Source organism: Siphateles boraxobius, unplaced genomic scaffold (assembly GCF_051911475.1).
Source record: "Siphateles boraxobius isolate OS27281-9 unplaced genomic scaffold, OSU_SipBor_1 22, whole genome shotgun sequence".
Lineage (NCBI taxonomy): Eukaryota > Metazoa > Chordata > Actinopteri > Cypriniformes > Leuciscidae > Siphateles > Siphateles boraxobius.
This window is the reverse complement of record NW_027508833.1, coordinates 37,269,568-37,294,192: the sequence shown is the minus strand read 5'-3', so window position 1 is coordinate 37,294,192 and position 24,625 is coordinate 37,269,568. Positions and strand designations below refer to the sequence as shown.

Sequence of the window (24,625 nt, the reverse complement as noted above, 5' to 3'; positions counted from 1 at the left end):
TAATTGCTTTCTGAGTAATGCAGCTCAGTGAACTTTTTCATACACCACTTTTCCTCACAGAAAATTTGTCACTGCAGACCTTGAAGACTGATGTAAAGGGTGGGTGAATTGGGAAGGAATGGTTAAGGTGAATCAGAGCCTGAATCATTAATTCCAAACAATTTCTATTAAAGGATCTTTTGGGACTTGAAGAAGCACACCTCTTTTTAACACACACACACACACACTCACTCACTCACTCACGAATAAATAAGTCCTGATTCTTTGGCCACATATCAGCATAATGATATCATACACCCCTGTTTCATGAGATATATAGTTAATGTGGTCTCTTTTCTCTGTGCTGCTCAGATGAGGTGGTAGCCTGTGAGAACGGGCATCAGAGATGGATGGATGTGGACGAGCAAGACAGGTTGTGACAGGTTGAAGGAAGAGTGATGTAAGACCTCTGAGCTCGACCAGAAAAATCAGCTTTCTTTGGCGTCTCTGTTCTTGAGATACTGGAGGCTGCGTTGGTGCATCATCAAGCCATCAGTACTTCACCCCATTTGACTTATCAAGCGGAAACAGCCAGGAAGTTTTGTGCAAATGACGAATGAGAGCTTAAGAGCCCTTTAACGTCTGTAGCACTAAGGATTTGTTTTTAATTCTGTACTTATGCTCAGAGAAAATTACATGCGATTGTCTTATGCAAAGCCTCTCTGCTCTCTGAGAAATTTCTTTTACTTAAGGTGAGCGGTTAAGAAAAATATTAAACTGATGTAAACATATCATTTATGCTATATCATTATGGACATCTATTTCAGATAAAAAGACAAAGGTACAAGACTGTGTACTTGACGGATTTAATGAGAGAAAAACAGCAGTCAAATTTAGGAGAATCTCAGACATAGTGTAATTTGGCCAATATCTCATGTTATTATTATTATTATTATTATACGCACAGGCTATTTCTGATGACAAATGCTAGACTAAGACTCTTCTCCACTCCTCAAATACATTAAATATATGTACTGTTTTTTGAGAAAATGCTGAATTTAGTCAAAGAACCAGTTTTTTGTTTACCCTTGCAATACAAACAAGCAGAGACCGTCAAGTCACCTTCATTTATAAAGCGCTTTTAACAGTATGGATCGTTTCAAAGCAGCTTTATAGTAAATGGCAGCAAAGAAGGAAATCGTTTTGAAGGTGAAAACGATTATACATTTTCTCTGCGCAAACCTCAAGAACGGAAACGCAGGCGGCACGCACATGCGCATCACGTGTTCAGTCGATAGGAATGCGCATTTGAATATCTATGTGCGCAGGCGTGTAGTCCTTCACAAATCAACCCTCAACAAACTACTTGTCTGGCCTTAATGTATAATACATAATTTTTTTGTCGCGTCTGCGTAGCCACGCAAACCGTAATTATCCCGACAACGTTTTATCTATACAGAGGTTCTTCTTACGATGTAACATCAGGTACATCAGGATTTATGGGAGGTGTTCCCGGTCCCAGCTGATCTAAACTATGCAGCCAAACATTGAATTATAGAAGTCTATAATGCATTGTGTATAGGCCAAAGAGATTCAATTTTAGTCTAGATTTGAACTGACAGAGTGTGTCTGCTTCCCGGACAATGTTAGGAAGATTATTCCAAAGTTTTGGTGCTAAATAGGAAAAGGATCTACCGCAAGCAGTCAATTTTGATATTCTTGATATTTGATAGATTATCAACTGGACAGAATTTTTAGATCGCAAGAGACGTGAAGGACTATAATGCGTTAAGAGCTCCCTCAAGTACTGCGGAGCTAAACCATTTAGTGCTTCGTAAGTTATCAGCAATATTTTAAAATTTATACAATGTTTAATAGGGAGCCAATGCAGTGTTGACAGAACCGGGCTAATATGGTCATCCTGGTAAGAACTCGAGCGGCTGCGTTTTGGACCAGCTGTAGTTTGTTTATTAAGCGTGCAGGGCAACCACCCATAATAGCATTACAATAATCTAGCCTTGATGTCATGAACGCATGAACTAATTGTTCTGCATTTTTCATTGAGAGCATATGACGTAATTTAGATATATTATTAAGATGGGAAAAAGCGGTTTTACAGATACTAGACACGTGACTTTCAAATGAAAGATTGGTATCAAAGAGCACACCCAGGTTCCTAACCGACGAGAGGACTTGACAGATCAGCCATCATGTGTTAAACAGTATTCTAGGTTATTACGTGAGGACTTTTTTGTCCAATAATTAGAATCTCTGTTTTTTCAGAATTAAGTAGTAGGAAATTACTAGTCATCCAGTTTTTTATATCAGCTATGCATTCCGTTACTTTTGTGAGTTGGTAAGTTTCATCAGGGAGTGAAGAAATATAGAGCTGAATATCATCAGCATAACAGTGAAAACTAATGCCATGCCTCCTAATGATATCTCCTAAGGGTAGCATTACAGAGTCAACAGCAACGGTCCTAGTACATCTCTCTCAGTAGCTTAGTCGGTATAGGGTCTAACATACATGATGTCGATTTTGATGATTTAACGAGTTTAGAAAATTCTTCCTCTCCTATAGCAATGAATGAATCGAATTTTTCGTCAGGGAGACTACAGTGCACTGCCTGATGCGGTACTGTAGTAGACGGTTGCATAGTTATAATTTTCTCCCTGATATTATCAATCATGTAATTAAAGACATTCATAAAGTCATTACTGCTGTGCTGCTTGGAAACGTCTGGGGTTGAAGCTTTATTTTTTTCTTTTCACCTGTGCAATAATCATGCTGTCTAATCAGCATCTTGATATGCCACACCTGTGAGGTGGATGGATTATCTCAGCAAAGGAGAAGTGCTCACTAACACAGATTTAGACAGATTTGTGAACAATATTTGAGAGAGATAGTTTTGTGTACATAGAAAAAGTCTTAGCCTAGATCTTTGAGTTCAGCTCATGAAAAATGGGGGCAAAAACAAAAGTGTTGCGTTTAGTGCATAAAAAACAATATATTTTACATTTATGCATATTTATATACAAATATTTAAAGTATTTTGAGAGCATAAACGAGAGTCAGACTAATTTGATTCACAGTACTTCACTGGAGTGGGTGTGTGCTAAAAAATTATTTTGGGGAGATTGGCTTGATATGATTCTCTGATTTGTGGAGAATTCTTTGCACTCGATAATGCTCTGGCAAACGACTGGCTAAAAACCACTAACAACCACTCAAAACACCTGGCAACCACCTAGCAATGTGGCATCAACTACTTGTAGCACATTTCCATATAAAATCTTTATGTAACAGGACAAAGCCAGGGTGAGTGAAATGTTGATGTCGGCATAGAAAGGTGACATAAACGGCACCTCCATGGTGTTAAGCGCCTCCCCGTAACTAGCACTAAACCTGAACCACTACATCACACAACTCTCTGCATCACTGACTGAAATGTCTAAAAGCATCGTGAGTGATTCTCAGCATATGATATCCAACATAACCTGCCATAAGCACCCGTTCCTCGACCTGCAGAAGCGGTTCCCTGTTCCCCGTTGCTTAGCAGCCAAGCAGAGTGATGATGTTTTCACAGGCACTTCCTGTAAATACTCAAGACACGAGCCTCTCTGTGCACAACAGCCCACTTCAGCGTGAGAAAATGGAAGTGTCTCATGGTCGAGACTTCCAAAAATATCCCTCTCTGAAAAACTGTAAAAAGAGGAGACGTAGGCAGAGAGTAATGTACTTTTCTCTCTCTCTCTCGCTCTCTCTCTCGCTCTCTCTCTCTCGCTCTCTCTCTCGCCCTCTCTCTCTCCTAACCTTCTCATTTAAGGAGTAGGCAGACCTACCACGCAGTGAACTCATCTTTCATTCAGCAGCAGAAGGCGAAAAATTGCTCCGTCTATCTGGTGCGACTTTTCATTCCATTACAGTCAGACTAGACTCCCGAATGCATTCAGAAAAGCACTTCGTGGACAGGCCTTCATTTAGGCTACAGAATATAAATGGAGGTAAATAATGTATTTGCCCCTTTCGCCACTGCGTCTGTTAGACCATCTCTAAACGTAACGTGGCTAGTTTGATGTGCATTTATGGGGCTGGTGTGTGTGATGCCGTGGATATTAGCGCTGAGAAGCACTTATCGTGACTGCAGCATCAGTCGGCACTTTAGATTGACAGCGGTTAAAAGCTTTGTGCCGTTTGTTGTGTATTAAACTGTGTAGGCTTTGTCTAATTGCAGCTATTCTGTGTTTCAGCTCTGCAGCAGGCATCATGACCACAGCTAGGTACCGACCCACCTGGGATTTGGCCCTGGACCCGCTCGTGACTTGTAAGTTGTGCCTGGGAGAGTTTCCCTTGGAGCAAATGACCACCATCACCCAGTGCCAATGCATCTTCTGCACCCTGGTGAGTAGTATCTAAAATGATTTTAGGGTTCAAAAAACATGTTTTAAAAAATATATTTTATTTAGTGCATAATAAACGTGCATAATAAATAACAAATAAATAAAATATTTGCTTATTTTTATGTTATGTGATATATCAAAATGAAATGAAATAAAATTAGAAATAATAAGAAAATACATTAAAAAAATAAAACTATGTTATTGTATTTAATTGTATTTGAGTTTAGAATAGAAGTCAATGAAAGATTTTGACAAACATTTAAAATAATGTGTGCTTTCAGTAGGCTTGGGCGGTATCCAAATTTTGATACCGTCAAACCTCCTCCCAATTTTACCGGGGTATACGGTATTACCGTGACTAATTAAAAATTATGACATAAGGCTCAGACAGCGTCACCAAACTGTTGGCTTGTGTCTACACCGTTCAGAAACTGAATACCAGATCGGGCATAAAAAACACACAAAAAAAAAAATCAAGGCCAACCCGTGTACGTTGTGTCTGATCCCTGTTGACGGCATTAAATGTAATATGAGCCGGAGCCCTATTTAGAGTCGACTATTTTTAATACGTGGGCCGTTATAATATGGTGGCGCCAAATAATTGTTTAACCCAGGTGCTGAGGGGGTGGTAGAAATAAATACTATTTATAAATGAGCAAAAATGGGACAATTAATAATATTTAATTATTTTAATTATGACAATTGTATTCATTTTATTAATTCATTTAAATTAAATTAACAAGCAACAAGCAAGAAGTGCATTTGTAAATCCGGTGACACGCGTCCATTGATTTTTATTAATACAACTTTTCTGTCAGTGCTGCAAAGATTAAGTTGACGATCGCCATCTCCTAGTGGACGCGCATATATAGAGAGAAATGCACATCATGGATTACATAATCAGAAGGTATAGGCTAGCCTTTTTCTTTTCGTTTTGAATTGTTTCGTTTAAAGAAGTTGACGATTGATATCTCCGTGGTGAACGCGCGTATAGAGAGAAATGCACATCATGGATTAATCAGAGAGTATGCTGCCTATATTTCTTTTCCTTTTGAATCGTTTCGTTTAAAGAAATTGACGATTGATATCTCCGTGGTGAACGCGCGTATAGAGAGAAATGCACATCCTGGATTAATCAGAGAGTATGCTGCCTATATTTCTTTTCCTTTTGAATTGTTTCGTTTAAAGAAATTGACGAATCGCCATCTCCATAGTGAAGGATAGAGAGAAATGCACATCATGGATTAAATAATCAGAGAGTAGGCTAGCCGATTTCTTTTCGTTTTGAATAGTTTCGTTTAATTTGATGATCGCCATTTCCGTATAGAACGCGCATAGAGAGAAATGCACATCATGGATTAAATAATCAGCGAGTTGCCTATTTCTTTTCGTTTTGAATTGTTTCGTTTAATGAAATTTCAAGCTTTATTTAGATATCTGTCATGTCTGTGAGACATACATGTGAGTTTCGGTTAATTTATGATGAGATTTCAATGCAAGTGACCGCGGCGCGCCAGCGCACGATCATGTCATGATGTTGTCTGCTATATTTGATTCTTATTTATTATTGGTTGATAAAAAAAAATGATTAAAATTAGGATACAATTTATACAAAACGAAATTCACTGTAAAGAAAGGCCTTTTACAAAATGAAACTTAATTAAGTGGTCAATGTCTGACTCCCGATGCATCCCATCTTACTCGTGCTGTTCAGTTTTCATTATCAACGTAAAAAAAAAATAACATTATAATATTTTAACAAATATAAACGAATGCGCTTATTTAATGAACTCGGGGCAAAATGCATCCTCGCCGCACTGAGTGGGTGGTTGTTTCGGAGATGCGACATTAGGTTAGAGGTGTTTCCATCTCTCGCGGTCACCTTTTTTATTGCAACATTTACAAATTGCCTAGTCAGTATTTACCGCCTCTCCCTTCTCTCTCTCTCTCTCCTCCACACTGTCACTTGATGACAACTACATAAGCATTTTTGGGCATTGAATAAATTATATTTATTTATTATATATAAGTGCCGGTAATGACTGTATTGAAACTGATACCGTTGCTATTTTAAGACCCCGCGGTATACGATATTACTGAAATACCGCCCAACCCTAGCTTTCAGCCATATTTTATGAATATTTCTATATTTCATTTCTGTCTTTAGGTGTCACTGTTATAGGAATGGAACATCTAAAAATAAATGAGTGGGATTCTTACATAAGCCTCAGACATTTTGAAATGTGTCTATATATAAGCACAGTTCACAGCTATAGATGGAACATCCACGGGCCAACTGAACTGTTTTTATTAATTTTTTTTCAGAAATGTGATTCATAGTCCAGTATTAAACAGTCTTATTCAACCCTCTGAGGTTTGCTGTTCTGACTTCACCTTTGCTGTGTAGTCATACTGATTTGAGACCAGTTTTATTTATATCTTGAGGTTGCAGGCAACATTTGGGCAAAGGAAGCTGCTAGAGTCGGGTAAAGGGAAAACATCTCCTCATCTGACTCTGAGAAGCCTTGTCTTGCTTGTGTCTTAAGACACAAAGACAACTTTGTCTCTAGTGAGCTAAGCGCAGCATGTTTATAGAAACAACTCCTTCAGACTTTGCCTTGCCAAACATTCCTAAAAGCTCAAATACACAATTAGTTTTATATTTATATATATATACAAAATTATTTAATATTATTTTGTAATGTTTTTTTTTGAGAGAGACAGAGAGAGACAGAGAGAGACAGAGAGAGACAGAGAGAGACAGAGAGAGACAGAGAGACAGAGAGAGAGAGACAGAGAGAGAGAGAGAGAGACAGAGAGAGAGAGAGAGAGAGACAGAGAGAGAGAGAGACAGAGAGAGAGAGACAGAGAGAGAGAGAGACAGAGAGAGAGAGAGACAGAGAGAGAGAGAGACAGAGAGAGACAGAGAGAGAGAGAGACAGAGAGAGAGAGAGACAGAGAGAGAGAGAGACAGAGAGAGAGAGAGACAGAGAGAGAGAGAGACAGAGAGAGAGAGAGTATGACCTGATTTTTCTCCTGAAGCAAAAATGAAATAATAAAATATATTTTGTTCACAGCCTATTAAAACAGTGAGTTTGCAAATTGTTAACACTGAAGGATAATTAGTCTTGGACAAGTGAATACGTCTTCATTAAATTGAGATGTTATACAGCGTAATTATTTTGAGGAAGTTAACGGTGCATTACAAGTGGTTTAGTGCTTCTGTACTCGCACTCTCGCAGACACACTGAGCAAATTAAACAAAAAATTAAAAGCAGAATTTGTTTACACATAATGCATTTTTCCATATTTTCTATTTTATTAATTTAATATTTATGTCTTATTATCCTTTTAAAGTGCCTGAAGCAGTATGTGGAAATTCTCATAAAAGAGGGCTTTGAAACGGCCATCAGCTGTCCAGACTCAGCCTGTCCAAAACGTGGACATTTACAAGAAAATGAGGTAATGTCAACATACACTACCGTTCAAACATTTGGGGGCAATAACATCTGCATCACTGCATGATGGAGCCTATAAAAGGCAGTTAGAATCCCCCTAAAATGTAAGATACTGGGGTATGAATATCCCCTGAGTGAGTTTTTGTCTCATATTTATATCACACGACATAGTTACGCAATATCATACACAAGCAAGTCTTCTATTCAAATAAATGCTGTTCTTTTGAACTTTTTGTTAATCAAAGAATCCTGATAAAAATGGACCGTTTTCACAAAAAATATAAAGCAGTGCAATTGTTTTAAACATTGATAGTAATAAGATTTTTTTCTTAAGCATCAAAACAGCATATTAGAATGATTTCTGAAGAATCATGTGATGCTGAAGACTGGAGTTATGATGCTGAAAATTCAAGTCATTACAGCAATAAGTTACATTTTAAAATATATTCACATAGAAAAAAATTGTTTTAAAATGCAGTATTATTTCATAACATTGCAGTTTTTATTGCCATTTCAAAAATATTACAAAATTACCAAATATTTGAATGCTAATGTACATATTCCTGCATTTTGCACAGATTTTTAATGCTAAATATTTACTATTATAAAACAGAGTTGTGATTGGTCAGTACAGCATTCATGTCAGGGACTTTTTAATTTTACTATTACTAAAGTAGGTTTTTAAATGAAGGGCCATTAAAAGGATAGTTGACCCAAAAATGAAGAGTATCCCATTATTTACTCACTCTGAAGGCATCCTAGGTGTATATGACTTTCTTCTTTCAGACGAATACAATTGGAGTTATATTAAAAAAGGTCCTGGCTCTTCCAAGCTGTATAATAGGAGTCAATGGGTATATTTTTTTGGGAAGTCCATCAGGGAACGTCTATCCGTGTTAAAAGTACTTGAAACGGCTCTGTGGGGGTTAATAAAGGTCTTCTGAAGTGAAGCTATGCATTCGTGTAAGAAAAATATCCATAATTTAAAACTTTATTCGACTCAAATAACTAGCTTCCGGCAGACGGCCGTACGCCAAAAGAGTAACACTTGACGATGTATGACATAGGAGTAACATGAGCTTTTGACGCCTCTTGCGGTTCAAGCAGGGCTAGGCAACCGTGTTCATCATTACGTTGTGCATCAAGTTCAAAGGTTACTCTTTTGGCGCAAGTCGACTTGCGTACGACCGTTTGCCGGAAGCTAGTTATTTGAGCTTGAGCTATTTTGAACTTGATGCACAACGTAATGATGAACACGGTTGCCTAGCCCTGCTTGAACCGCAAGAGGCGTCAAAAGCTCATGTTACTCCTATGTCATACATCGTCAAGTGTTACTCTTTTGGCGTACGGCCGTCTGCCGGAAGCTAGTTATTTTAGTCGATAATGTTTTAAATATGGATATTTTTCTTACACGAACACATCGATTCACTTCAGAAGGTCTTTATTAACCCCCGGAGCTGTTTCGAGCACTTTTATCACGGATAGATGAGCTTTGATGGACTTCCAAAAACATATACCCATTGACACCCATTATAACGCTTGGAAGAGCCAGGACCTTTTTTAATATAGATGACTCCAATTGTATTCGTCTGAAAGAAGAAAGTCATATACACCTAGGATGGCTTCAGGGTGTGTAAATCATGGGCTAATTTTAATCAAAATTTTTCAAATTTTTTACCGTCCAAATAAAAGTCCTAAAATGGACCTGCATCTCATCAAGAGGAGATTTAAAGCTCTTTTAGCATAAAATGGATGCTGAAACCTCTCCACTCTGACTCTCCCCTCGGTGTCTTGCACCACACAATCCTTCCAAGTATGAGGTCAGTCCGAGGGAAGGGTTCCTCCTCGGCGCTGCAGGCTCATTGTGAGGATGGCTGGCTCGTTCAGTATCAAAGCAACTAAACCAGATGAAAAAATCAGACCGAGCTGCAAAGCATCAGAGCAACTAATGAGCCTTTTTTATTTTGGCAATCCTTAAAGCTGACGTATGTTGTTTCTGCGCCTCTAGAATCACCAAACAAAAATTCTGCATGCATATTCCTGCGGTGTTGTTTGATCTCAAGACAGTGATTAGATTAGAAACCGTGTTTGTTGTTGGATGTGTGTTTACCCAGATCAAATTGAATGCTAAATGCAATATCTGCAAAGCAAAGAGTGCTTTTGTATCCATCCACATTGTTTATTAACTGCTTTTGTCCACTTTCTTTCTCTCTCAGATTGAATGCATGGTGGCCACAGAGATAATGCAGAGGTACAGGAAGCTGCAGTTTGAGAAAGGTAAGTGGAAAGAGGCTGTCTGTGTCCATCAGGGGTTGATGAGGCACGTGTGCATGTTGATGGTGAGCTCCATGCTTGTTGTCCTAGATGACTCCGAGTGACTCACTGTAGACAAATAGGCCAGGTGTGAGGATGAAAGGAATGTGAGTGGACTTGCTCTGGACTCGTGTAGGTCCAGCTGAGCTTATGCCGTCACAGAATGGAGGCTTTTACCTGTACTGTCTGTTTTTCTTCAATGAGAGCCTGCCACCTGCAGACACCTTGTTTAACTGTACCATTATGTTTTCTGTTTTTTTACTGGAGAATGGCAGATTCAAATCTTTGTACTTTGTCCGCGTGAGCACCAAGGCTACACGTTCTGAAACTCGTGCTGATCAATATGCCACAGTCCTGACTTACAATTTTTATCTTAAAGAAAACTGTCCCTTTTTTTTCCAAAGTGGAAGTAAGCTATTTCCTGTGACTGTGCAGGATTCCAATTCATTACATTTTACACCTGTATGAAGCATCATCCACTTGTGATCCGATCTACCAAAATGCAGATATTACTGTAAGTCCTCTTTCTAACATAATTGCCCCCAACCACACATTACATAACCATAGCCATACAGTATGCCACTAACTGACCTTTTATTCATTCATCAGGCAGATGAGCAAGTAAAACCACGTAAAACCATTATGAAATGTGTAGTTGCATCTATAAATTCTGATTAGAGCAACAATCAAAGGTGTATTTAAAGGAACCAGAATATCATAGAGACTTGGAGTGGACTGTTTTTGGTGTGGATCAGTAAGCAACTAGAAACCACCTCAAAATCACCTTGGAAGGCCCTAGCAGAATGAATTAGCAACTTCATAGCTACACCCAAACATCAAGATCTTTCGCACAAACAAGCACCACTCACGTTTTATCAGAATACATGATTCTTGCCACAACTAAATGTAATTATTTTTTGAACAACTTTGTCTCCGCCACCTATTGTGCCCAGTCGTAAAATCACTGTAACGCACAGGCCTCATGCAGCTTTTTGCTTTCATGAAATCTAATTAAACTAATGAATTTATGCAAAGCTATGATAAGTAGCAGTTCTGGGATCTCGTTCCTGAGGGCAGATGAGGCCGAAGCTGCTCTTTTCTATTACCCCTCCATCTCAGATGGTGTAACCATGGTGACCTGTCAGCCTGCATCAGCTGGAAGCAGCCTAAAATAAACACTTACGGAAGCTGCGTCTGATCTCTCATCTCTCGCCCCCCTACAGAGGTGTTGCTGGACCCAAGCCGGACCTGGTGCCCGTCCTCCACGTGCCAGGCCGTGTGCCAGCTGAAGGAGTCTGACACGCCGCTTCCGCAGTTGGTGCGGTGCAGCGTTTGCACACTTGAGTTCTGTTCCGCCTGCAAGGCCAGCTGGCACCCGGACCAAGACTGCCAGGAGAACGTTCCCATCACCTCGTTTCTACCTGGAGAAAGCAGGTACTGTTGTCTTTAAAAAAATTATCTATGGTACCGCTGAGTAAAAAATATCGATTTTTCGATTTTAATCGATTCTCATTTTTACGAATCGATATCGATTCTTAAATCCCAAGAATCGATTAGGCTAGTCATCCTGTTTTCAGTTGATGAATGATTGGCACGCATTGTAGCACCCATCCCATCCAATAAATTGCAATAATCTTTGTGTTTTGTTATTATTGATATGAAACAAAGTCTCAGATTTCAAATTACGTACATTTTCTTACGAAATTCAAAAACATAAATGCCACTGTGGCGTGAGATCGCTCTGGCGCAGCTCAAGAGAAGCACATGATCTTCTCTTCCGCCGTAATAATATTCAAATTTGTATAGCGCTCTTCACAATACATATTGTTTCAAAGCAGCTTTACAGAAAGTGCATTTCAGAAATGTACATAGAAAAATACATACCAGTACAAAAATTATTCCAGTTACAGCGTGAAATAAATGAATGAGCATCTGAAAGTGTGTTAAAAGATAAGAGTACAACTTATCGAAATCCGTATCATGTCACATGGAATCGCTCAATTAGTGTTTCAACTGTGGAAAGACATCAGTAAAACAGCTTGCAAACAATGTCTTGTAATGTCACATTCACATTCACACATCCAGTGACCATGAACTTGTTAGTCAGCTAGAAAAATTAACTCCAAAGAGGAGCATTTTGCTAAATATATGCACCATATTACATATTCATTGTCATTTTTAATGTTCTTCAATATTTAATGCATGGTTGAATAAATCTGGCAAGTTTTTATGACAGCCACCGTTTAAATGTTTATTTTTCATATGACTTTATTATTATAAAAATAAGTATAAGTGTAATTTAAGTGTTTGTATACAAATCAGTTAATTTTTACCTTCAATATTATAGTAGGCTAATGAAGCCTATAGGCTACAACTGACTCCCATAGTTTACAGCATTAGTTAAGAGATTTGTTTTCCTTGAGAAAATTTGCCATGTATTGTAGCTTACCTGATATCCAAAATAATCAATATTGAATCGAATCGAATCGGAATCGAATTTAATTGCAAGCTTGTGAATCGAAATCGAATCGAATTGTGAAATTTGGTCAATACCCAGGCCTAATCTATGGCTCAGTACAAGCTGTGCTTAAATGACCGCACTTGTGGCATAATGTTGATTTTTACTTGTCTCTTCTTTTAAAAAAAGCAAAAATGTGGGATACCTTGCGGCACTTAAAATATGACAAAACATGCATGTTAATATGTTTTCAGTGTGAAGAAAATTCTACTTTTCTATGTAATATCCAATATTACAACGTATTTTTCCCATGACAACCTAATGCCTTAAACTGACTGTGAAGTGACCAACCAAAAATGAAAGGGACCAACTTTAATATTCAAGTTTTAAGAGAAGAATTAATGTGAGGGGTTTTATAACATTGTACATTACCATTCAAAATTTTGGGGTCAGTAAGATTTTTAAAAGAAATTAACATTTTTATTCAGCAAGGATGCATTAAATTGACAGTAAAGACATTTAGTCCAACAGGTAAAAAGATATTTCTATTTCAAATAAATGCTGGTCTTTTGAACTTTTTGATAAAAAAAATGATCTTGGTTTTCACAAAAATACTAAGCAACACAACTTTTTTCAACATTGATAATAATAATATTGATATAATTAATAACAATTAGAAATGTTTCTTGGGCAGCCAGCAAATCAGAATGATTTCTGAAGGATCATGTGACACTGAAGACTGGAGTAATGATGCTGAAAATTCAGCTTTTGCCATCACAGTAATAATTTACATATTAATAAATGTTCAAATAGAAAACACTTTTAAATTATATTAAATAATACAATTAATAATATTATAATAATATTAATAATATTTTACAGTATTACTGTAATGCTTAGATCCACAGAAGACGAAGTTGATTATAAAAGAACAAGATTTATGATTTTATGACAAGATTAAAGATTTATTATGAACTCAGAATAACAAGCCAACATATGAAACGGTGTGCTAGTGCACAGACAACAACCGAAAATAAACTGAGGGACCAAAGGAACTACAAACAAGGTTAATAAGGGGAGACGGCTGAACTAAGAGGACTAATCATCAGTAACCATGACAATGCATAAGTGGCGGGAAACTAGACAAAGGAAACATGTGACTGAATGAAAACAAAACAATCTGAACGTGACTGTGACCATTACTGTTTGTACTGTATTTTTAATCAAATAAGTGCAGTCTTGGTGAGCATAGAAGACTTCTTTTTCAAAAACATTACCATTCAATAGTTTGGGGTTGGTAAGATTTTTTTTTTAGTGCAAGTTTCTCGTTTCTGCTTTCAAATGATTTCACTGCTTTTCCACTGAAAATTGGTTCCATTCACTTCATTTGTGTCTCATGTAACCCTTTTTCTATAAAGACATTTTTTGGGGGGGTACACTGTGCCACACATGCTGTTGATCGAGGTTATCTTTTATCTGAGGTTATCCTATCCTGAACTATTCCTTTAAGTCTTTCTCATCTTTTCGTCTCCTCATTCACCAGCAGCTTCGCTTCAGTGGAGTCTCGTCTCTTTGATGTGCGTTTAAACACTCCCATCCTTCCTCCTGGTCGGTATGTGTTTCCAGCTGTCACGATGAGGCATGTACAGTGTAATGATGTTCGATGTTGATAGGTCGACATGAGATTTGAAATAAAATACCTCAATCTGTCAGTGTTTTTCTGCCTTATTGAACATGCTCATCATTCAGTCAAAGAATGGATCTTCAGCTTCTAGATGCTGAAGAGAGTTTTTTTCTCCCCCTCTCTCTCTGCTCAGTAAGCCAGAGATGCATGCACACGTGTTATTTGACATTCACGTCACACGCACACTTGATTCCAAAGCAAAAGCATCATTGAGCGGAGTTTCTGATCCTTGATCTTGAGTCTTACAGGAGTGAACACTCAGCTAGCTCTGAAGTGAATTGCTTCACTAATACACGCTAGTCATAATACTCCAAAGAGTCTTTCAAGTTTACAGCTCAATTTCTGTATCATTTCATGTTTGAGATCGCCTAAACTCATTCATTCAGACTGAGAGAATCAGTCTTTAGACAGCATGAAATCAAAATGGACCCCATTTACACTTAAAACAGACTGTTGTTTCCTCAAGGAGCGATGAGCTGACCTGACCTGAAGTGTAAATAATGTATTTAAACTAAATTTAAAAAGAAAACATTTCATGGCCTCCCAAGGAACTCAAGCAATGGCCCTGCGAGGGGAAAATTTTTTTTTTAGGTTATTTGACTTTTTTTTTTACAATGTACTTGAATAGATGCATAGAATTATTATTATTATTTATTTTTTTCAAATGTTGTTTTTTCTACTTGTGTAACCCAGGCAGGGCTCAACAATACATTTTTTCTTTTCTTTCTGGCCCAGTTCACCAGAAAAATAAATGAAATAATAATTTATATATATATATTTATATATATGCTATTTTACTGAATAGAATACTGAATTTATTGAATAGAAAGTTCAAAAGAACAGTGAAAAAGTCTTTACTGTCAATTTAGTTCATCCTTGTTGATGAAAAGTACATTTTGTTTTACCTCAGACATTTGTGTATATAACTCAAACAGTAGTGTACAATCAAATCGGAAATAATCACATTATTACTATTCTTCTCATTAAGAGTACTTCACTAAACTGCAGTGTTGCAGTACTGTGAGTCAGATGCAGGTGTAAGGAGGAGCTCCTGCTGTTTAACGGGCTCTGAGAGCTTTGCTGCACACTGTCACTTCTCTTAGATCAATAGACTGGGAATTGTCCTGGAAATGAATGGGCTCGTACTTGTCAGCTCGGTCCCTGCGGGTCAGCCTCTTCATTACCAGTGAACACTGTCCCTGGCCCACAACACTTTAGTACACAGAAAAGAGATGGGCCTGTCTGCGTGGAAAAAAAAGTCTGTACTAGAAATCGAATTTACCAGTACCTTATTTTTTATTTATTTTTTGTCCTGTGAAAAAGGGATATTTTTTAGAGATGCACCGATACTAAATTTCTCTGCGAAAATGATAAATTATACCGATAGCTGATTATTCAGAGCGATATCTGCCGATACAGATAGTTTGCTTTTCTTAAGGGGTCTCTCTCAAATAATGCTGTAACTGTACAGGGAAACATATTAGAGGTTAAAAACTAAACTATTATATTCAACTGCTAGTTATTTTCAGATATAATAATAATTTACATTCATTCATTTAGCAGACGCTTTTATCCAAAGCGACTTACAAATGAGAACAATAGAAGCAGTGAAACTAACAGTAGGACAACAATATATAAGTGCTATAACCCCTCTGTTTAATCTAATGCGGTCCTTTTTTCTTTTATTTTTTTTAAAATAAATTTAAAAAAATAATATAAGAGAAAGTGTTAGTATTACTGGATCAAGTGCTGCCGAAAAAAACACTGAAATAATTAAAAGCTGAAATGTTTGTGTACTCATTTGCACATAAAGTAGTTTTCATAAACACCTGTCTTCAAACATACATTTATAATTAACAGTCAATAATGTCCTCTAGTGTTTACTTATAGCTAATTATCTGTGAACTTTGCATAACTTTCCTGAGGTAAATGCAATGTTTAGTGACATTGTTCACTAGCTGTTTTATTGACATGTCTCCGTGGTTGAAACGCAGATGGAGTGATTACATGAGTCGTGATTCATTTCAGTAAGTTGTACTGTACCTTTCAACATATCTTTATATTGTTCATGCATGTTTTTTTCGTGCTACAGTATTAAAGTGGAAGAAAAGACTCGCGCTCCACACTGCCGCTTAAACCGGGGCACTACAGCGATCTCACATTTAAAGGGATAGTTCACCCAAAAATGAAAATGATCCCATAGTTTACTCACTCTCAAGCCATCATAGGTGAATATGACTTTCTTCTTTCAGCCAAACACAGTCAGAGTTATATTAAAGAATATCCTGACTCTTCCCAGCTTTCTAATAGGAGTGAATAGTACCTTGTTTTTTGAAGCCCAAAAAAGTGCATATAAAGTTATAATTATGGATTTTTTTCTTCTTACAAAAAATACGCTTCATTTCACAAGGCCTTTATTAACCACCTGGAACCGTATAGATTACTTTTATGATGGATGGATGTGCTTTTTTGTGCTCCGTTACTATTCACTCCCATTATAAAGCTTGGAAGATACAAGGTTTTTTGTAAAATAACTCTGGTTGTGTTTGGCTGAAAGAAATAAGTCATATACATCAAGGATGGCTTGAGAGTGAGTAAACTATGGGATCATTTACATTTTTGGGTGAACTATCCCTTTAAGAGCATCAAAACCCCATTTATTGTTTGAATTTTGTGATCAAATGGACAGAATTTGAGAGGCTGAGACTTTGTTTCTAATCAGAAGCTCTTTGCCGTTGTTGGATAGAAAGCACGCTACAAATAATGTATATAAAGATATAATTAATATTATAATTGTAAATAATGGTGTAGGGGAAAACCGCAGACCTGGCAACCATGGCTTGAACTACATGTGATTTTTTTTTTTCTTTAACTTCAATAGCCCTAAATTCAACACAAGGACATTTTCCTCGCACACAGTTTGAGTTTCAGTCTGACACGTTTTTTCCATCTCCTTTTGATTGACAGGATATAATCGTCCCTGATCCTCAGCTATGAAAACAATTGCTTTTATCGGCCGATACGGATTATTGGCCAATACATCGGTGCATCCCTGAAAATTTTAACTCTTACTCTTTTCTTTTTTTCCTTAGTTTATTCTTTAAAGCTGATGATGACGAAGCCCCCATCAAACGCTGTCCTAAATGTAAAGTCTACATAGAAAGAGACGAGGGCTGTGCCCAGATGATGTGTAAGAACTGCAAGCATGCTTTCTGCTGGTACTGCCTGGAGTCTCTGGACGTAAGTTCACAGTGTCCAAAATATCTCAGCTTAACACTCTTAACATCATGCTGCTATCTTACTGTATTTTTATTGGCCATGTGAGCGCCACTGAGGCGGCATGTTAGTCCTTCAATCAAGGCCGTAAATGCAACAGTGTCCTTCATGCAGCTGTCCCGAACACCCACGGAGATAATGACCGGCCTCTTGTAAATTGTGTGTTTGACAGGACGACTTCCTCCTGATCCATTATGACAAAGGACCCTGCCGGAACAAATTAGGCCACTCCAGAGCCTCGGTGATCTGGCACAGAACACAGGTGGGTGCTCATGGGAAGGAGCACACGTTTTCTTACTCATTTTCTCTTCTCTGCAGTGTTCAAAATTAGTACACGTGCATCTACACGTGACCAAGTCAGGCATCCTTTCAGACACAAGTGTTTGTTCATGAAGTATGTGGTTGTCTGTTTTGAGCAGGTGATGCCTGCTGTTTCACAGCAGATTATATGTAAGAAGGTCTCTTTGGGAGAAATACACTAAAATGATTCATCAAATGATGGAGAAGAGCAGTAGAATCTGCCATATATTTAGAACAGTTTAGACTAGCACATCTTAAAAGGCCAACTCGGGTCTCCCACCTCCCTTCCTTTTTCTTTTGTTTGACTAAATAATGATAGGAGAATATCACATTGAAAAGACTGATTTAAAAAACAAAATAATACTAAGAAAATATCAACCTCTTTCTTGGATGAGAGGCATATACAAAAACATTTTCAACACAAGGCTCATTAGTCCCTCTGTCCATTATGTATTTCTTAATAGCTTTAAAAAAAGAATCTTATGGTTCAAAAATCAGCACAAATAGTGTTGAAAAACAGCCTTTAAGCGATGTCATTAGGAACTGAGAGAAACATAGTATGCAGAAAAGTCTGTTTGAAACAACCCTCAGAAAACTTTACTCCTAATTTCCTTTCTTGAAATATGACACCACTTCATAAATAATATTTATGTTTGTGTGTACATCTGTATATATATATATATATATATATATATATATATATATATATATATATATATATATATATATATATATATATATGAACACACCCATGCTAAAGTTGACTAAAAAGAGGAATAAAAAAATCATCTCTTGGAAATTGATCTTAATGCCTTAATTTAAAAAATGAGGAAAAATCGAACCTTTAAGGACACCAATTTTCTTTGTGAATGAATAATGTATCGTAAATAAATAAATGTTCTTCCTTAAAATATAGGGTGCATAAGTCAGCACACCCCTATGTTAAATTCCCATAGAGGCAGTTAGATTTTTATTTTTAAAGGCCATTTATTTCATGGATCCAGGATATTATGCACCCTGATAAAGCCCCACATCATCACACACCCTTCACCATATCTAGAGATTGGCATTATGTTATTTCAGTTAGGCTAATAGCTGGTTTGATTTGCATTGCGAGATGATCTTATGGAAAGTGCCCCATGCCAATCTCTAGGTATGGTGAAGGGAATGTGATGTGAGATATAAATATATGATATGAAATGTATGTATATAGGCATATATGGTTTACAGCATATTCTTCTTGAAGTTGTGTTGTATATTATCTTATGTGTATATATACATATGCATATGTATATGCATTGGCATTTCATGACAATTAAAGATTTATTGAAATAAGAATGTGGAAAGATCTCTAAAATGTTTTATAATAATATTTTATAAATATTTTTAATTTATAATTATAATTCAAAGTACTTTTAATATTAAATATGTATTAATAATAATCATGGTACCATTTGTTATGCTAAGGTAAATGTTGCTGATTTAAAAAAAACATTAGATCAGGAATATTTTAATTACAGCATTACTTTAGCATTAATATTTTTGTAATTTATAATAATGACATTTTTGAGGGGAAATTAGCTTAATTGTAATGCGAATCAATGCAAAAAAAAACAACAACTTAATGATAATGGTTTTCTTTTTGCAAAAAGTTTCTTTTGTTTTTCTTTTAATTTTAAGCTGTAATTCTGATACCCTTATTCACCTTATAAACCTCGAGTTTCATACACTCATCGTTTCATATGCTGGACATAATGTCCAAAAGGTGAGATGGCCTTGAAACTATGGAGAGCTTTCAGTACTTTCGCACAAAGACATCTGTTGCTCTGCAGGGAGGAGTGAGTCATGTTAAGCTTCGTAAGGACGCAGCGGCTCTGCTCCAGCCCTATGAGTTTGAATTTTACAACGTTTCTGCCGAGCAGCATCAGAAATTTGATTCTTTATGAATTAGTAAAGACGGAGCTGCGGGTCCAGGGTTTGGCAACACTCTTCCATTACGCCACTCTATTCTCCTACTCTCATGCCCTTCCACACAAGAGCTCTGAGAAAAAAGAGACATAAAATGGAGGGACATTTACATAGAAACAGAAATGGTGTGCAACACTATAATTTGTCCCATGATAAATGGGTATTGTCATCTTCGGAATGCTGAGAAGATCCCGCATGGAGGAACAGAGATCTATTGTATCCTATTCCCTGTTCAGAATTCAGAGATTGTTTTGCATCCAGAGAAAATTAATTTTACGTGGTGCTCCTATATGTGTAATTTTGTTGGCCCATGACGTTGACAGATTCTATATAGTTCAAGCATAAGATGAACTCAGTCTCTGTTCCATTTTGTAACGGTTATAAATTCTAAGGATCTGACGCCCCTATGTGGTGGAAGATGATGCAGCATCAGAACACTGGATTTTTGTTTACTTGGACATTTTTGCCCTTTTTTGTTTCATTTTTGTTCCGATTCTTACTTTTATTGATTGCAGAGTAGAAAGAGTACTAGAAATAATGGTGAGAAGAAGGATGAGCAGGATTAGGAAAGAAATGTGTTCATCTTGTCTTGCTTTTACAAAAAAAAAACATAAGTTATTTATCTTGTGATCATTTCAATTTAAATAAGAAGCAAAATGACTCAAGGTTACACTTTATTTTAAAGTGTCCTTGTTGAGTGTAATTCTACATTTAAATACTACGTAGTATTAATTAATTACATCTTACTTAGGGTTATTATGGTTAGGATTAGGGTTTGGTTTAGAGTTAGTTGTGTGTAATTATGCATAATTTACGGTTATAGTAACTACATGTAACGTGTAACAAGGATACATATTTCAAAGTGGCCATAAACAAACAACAAAAAACATGAATTAAAATTCATATATCATAATGAAGAAAGAATGAAAAGAATACAATTCTTGACTTTTTGTTGAATTTAATGTGTGTGTGTGTACATATATATAGTATGTGTATACTCAAACGTTTTCAGTCTGTATGGAAAATGCATTATTAGTTTTACTTGATGGTTAAACCACGTGACATTAAATTTAAACTTGTATTGAAAATGGTATAGAAGTTTTTCCAAACCAACATGAATGCAAAAAGTACAAGAAAACTTGGTACATGTGTTTTAAACTAGTTTTTTAGTTTTATTTTATTTTTTTATAATATATCTTCTTTGTGGACTCTCTTTCATATCATTGCAGTTCAAATGACGTTTTCATCTCTTTCTCGGCAGGTTGTTGGAATCTTTGCTGGTTTCGGCCTCCTCTTACTGGTAGCCTCTCCGTTCCTGCTTCTAGCTACACCATTCGTGCTGTGCTGTAAGTGCAAGTGCAGTAAAGGCGACGATGACCCTTTACCCACCTAACAGCTCGGCGTGAGCAGTCCCTGTACGAGGAATTCCGGTCATCTACTTTAATCCTTTTTCTTTTCCTCCTCCGCCTTTGCGCTCTTCATCAACCGGTGGGACTTGCGCATTTGAAGCCGCAACACGAGCCATCTCACGCCGCGGTTACTGTCACAGCTAGCTGAGTAGGCTCCATCCCCACAGGCCCGATGAGACTAAAGCAGACCTCACGAGGCTGATGCTTGCTTAAGTGGAGGATTGGAGAGGTGGGGTAACCCGTCAGACATCACCGAAAGAGCACAGTGCTGTTCCATCCGGGCGCTTGACTATTTTGTGGATGTTTTGCATATGTGGCTCTTATGGAGGGTTCTGTTCTAACAGAAAATATGTTCAGTGTGTTTGTCTGTCTGTTTCTATGTTCATAGTAGCGTTTCAGTCACATGGCCTGTTCTTTATTACTTGTTTTGTAATACTTTACATGTTTATTAAAAGCTAAATTGTAGATTCAAAACGTTTTAATAGCACTTTCTTTTTGTTTTTGTTCTGTGCATGTCACTTCATTGTCTTTCAGTCTAAAACTACAGATAAACCTAGTTTGATTTGCTGATTTTGGCTGTTGATGTCATCAGGAGATGATATTTGCCAACGAAATTTCTCTCTGCACTTAAATACAATTTTTAGCCTTGAGATTGAGTCACTGACGTCCATGGATTTAAAGCATAAATATGATTCCAAAGCAGGGCTGTTGTGTGAGTTTACAATGCCAAATATTGGCCCACTGAAAGTGTCGCTCAAATGGCACTTAAAGGCTTCGGCTTTCTGAACACCCAACATCTAAATGCAAACTCTCAAAATACTGCAACCAAATAGAACGTTTTTTAAGCTCTTTCAACAAAAAAATAAATTCAAATTTGTTTCCTTTTTCGTAGCTAAAGTTGAACTCTGGTCATTTTCTTAGAATTGAGAATTGTATTATTATTTTTTTTCTCAGATAGTACAGTTTGTATCTCTCGCAGCATTTGGGATTTTGGAACAGTCCCTGTAATTCAGGCTGGGATTAGACACTGTTTTCAAGACTGTTTGACTTAAACATATTTACAAGTCCAGCACTGTATCTATGCAAGTTCATATAACTTGTGGTTTCTGCTGTCTTGTACTGAATGGATTATATGGACAAGTTTGTGTGTTTTAGTTCAAAGGAAGAACCTATCAAATTATGTTCAACAGTTTCTGAAAAGCCATTACAAATACTTTTTTCTTTCATTTAATAGACTGGTTTTAAAATCTAGGTATGCGACTGAATGTCAACATCTTGCCTGCACCACCTGGAATAGCAAGTGTATGTTGTATCATATGTACCTAGAAATATTCAAATCAGAGCACTTGCCATATGTGTAGCTGTATAATATGTAGCTCATTAGGTTTGCTCAAAATCCTTGGTGCGATTTCATCATCTGCCATTTTTCATTCATGTTATGTAATGGAAGTGTGGCATATCGGAGGTTGATATGACAAAGTGAATGTTTTTTCTTTTGTAATACAACATTAGTTTATCCTTCTGGAACCCACAGTATTTATAAAGTTGATTTCTGGTGAATATTTCATGTTAGTCACCTCCATCCTTTGGTAGCAACCTGTCCTGCATTATCCTGTTTTAGCCTTAAAGTGTTTGAGTACCTCACTGGTTTTCTCTCCTGTAGCTGAGAGCTTTGTTTGTTGTTTTATTTTATAATTATTTGTTTATGTATTTATCCTCAGGTCCTCTTAGATTAATAATTTTGGCACTTCTTTTGAACTTGTGTGATACCTTTATGCATATGTATCTAAAATGTTGTATATGAAATGGCCATGATATAGATCTTAAAATTGATTTTGGTACATTATTTTATCAGCATGATAAAATTAAAGCACAGCATCATTATCAGTTATGAATAGCACACAAGTTACTCGATCCAGCTGAATCTAATTATGATCATTATTCAGCAAAATTTGGCTATTTCATGTAAATTAATGCTTATATATACATGCATATATTGACAATCATGCCAAGCAGGTTTTTAAGACATTGACGAGGGAACATTTTTTGACAGTGGGTAAATATGTACTCATAGCAGAACTCCGTTGTTGTATGGGCTTTATAAATTTAGCTGCTTGTATATCTTTTTGTTGTTGTTGTGATACTGCATTTGATGTTCTTTTTTATTGCATACTGTGATTATGAAATATTAGTTGTACAATATAACCGTTTCCTTCAGGGTTATTAAATTCAGGCAAGTGTTGATTTATTCACTTTTTTGTTTTTGGGTTGCGTCACGTTTACATTTGAAATGTAATTTGTTCCTATTCCTAAATCTAATACGAAATAATTGTGGCTTTACACGTAAACTGGGAAATATTCCTTGACGTACACTATAGATCTTGCAAACAACCAAAAACAGTATGGTTCCTGATTTTTGGAATTTGCTTGTTGCACAAAACTTAGCCTTGCAGATTTTTATATTTCCAGATTAAACTCCTGTAAACTCTTATAGTTTGGAGTTAGAGCAAGAATTTGGAAAGCATGTCTTTTTTTTTCTTTCTTTTCACCACACTGGTCTGATGTTTGTATTGATGTCTGTCTTGATGTCTGTCTTTCACACTTGACTTTTGCCTATTCCGAATATCAATTAGGCCTATTATTTTACTTATTTTGACTTGTACCCCTGTATAACATGACTGGGTTTTTAGGGACCTTGGCTTTGCCATTGCTTTTAAAACTAGTTTTGCCTTTCACTCTTCCTTATATGGCCTTTTTATGTATCATGTGTTTGTTTTTGATACATCATAAAGAAAATGTGTGTTTTATTCTCTATAGATCAGAACCAAATTCCACTTGTACAGTTGTATGTAAAATTGCATGTATGTGAAGTCTTGAGGATAAAAAAATTCAACTACAAAAACAACATATTTTGTATCATCTGTGCCACTAACACTGTGACATTAAAATGTATTCATGTTCATATTTTCCTGTTATTTTGTTTATATTTGCATTTTGGTTATAATGTCAATAAAACTGTTTAGTAGGCCACTATTGAAAAAATATACCATTAAAAATATGTAAATTCAGGATGTGCTGAAAAATAAAACAATGTTTCAAGTAAAATAATTTAATTCACCTTTTCATATAATTAGACAACTGCTTTGCACTTTTAGTTTTTATTAATATATTTTTTTATAATTTTAAATAAAATTTTCTTCATATCATACTGTATTTAATAAACATAATGTTGATTCTGGGTAAAACGATGAATGAAAAGGCCCATCTTTGTTTTTTGTTTTTATACTTTTCTCAGTCTTATTGGTGTGCCTTGCTTTATTATTTATTTAATTGTGTAAATGTCATAAATAATGTTCATTAAAAAATAAACACGATACCG

At 36.4% G+C, this 24,625-nt stretch overlaps 1 protein-coding gene across 1 annotated transcript in view; it reads left to right on the top strand.

Moving 5' to 3' along the window:
• rnf144aa (ring finger protein 144aa) overlaps positions 1-24,208 on the top strand; it is a 41,023-nt gene extending 16,815 nt beyond the window's left edge. Inside the window, exons 2-8 of the mRNA XM_077240060.1 lie at positions 4,231-4,381; positions 7,738-7,842; positions 10,055-10,115; positions 11,375-11,585; positions 17,386-17,533; positions 17,742-17,831; positions 21,099-24,208. Coding sequence (XP_077096175.1) covers positions 4,247-4,381; positions 7,738-7,842; positions 10,055-10,115; positions 11,375-11,585; positions 17,386-17,533; positions 17,742-17,831; positions 21,099-21,230 — 882 coding nt within the window. The 5' untranslated portion in view covers positions 4,231-4,246 and the 3' untranslated portion in view covers positions 21,231-24,208. The remainder of the gene's footprint in view (positions 1-4,230; positions 4,382-7,737; positions 7,843-10,054; positions 10,116-11,374; positions 11,586-17,385; positions 17,534-17,741; positions 17,832-21,098) is intronic.
• The last annotated feature ends 417 nt before the right edge of the window (positions 24,209-24,625 follow it).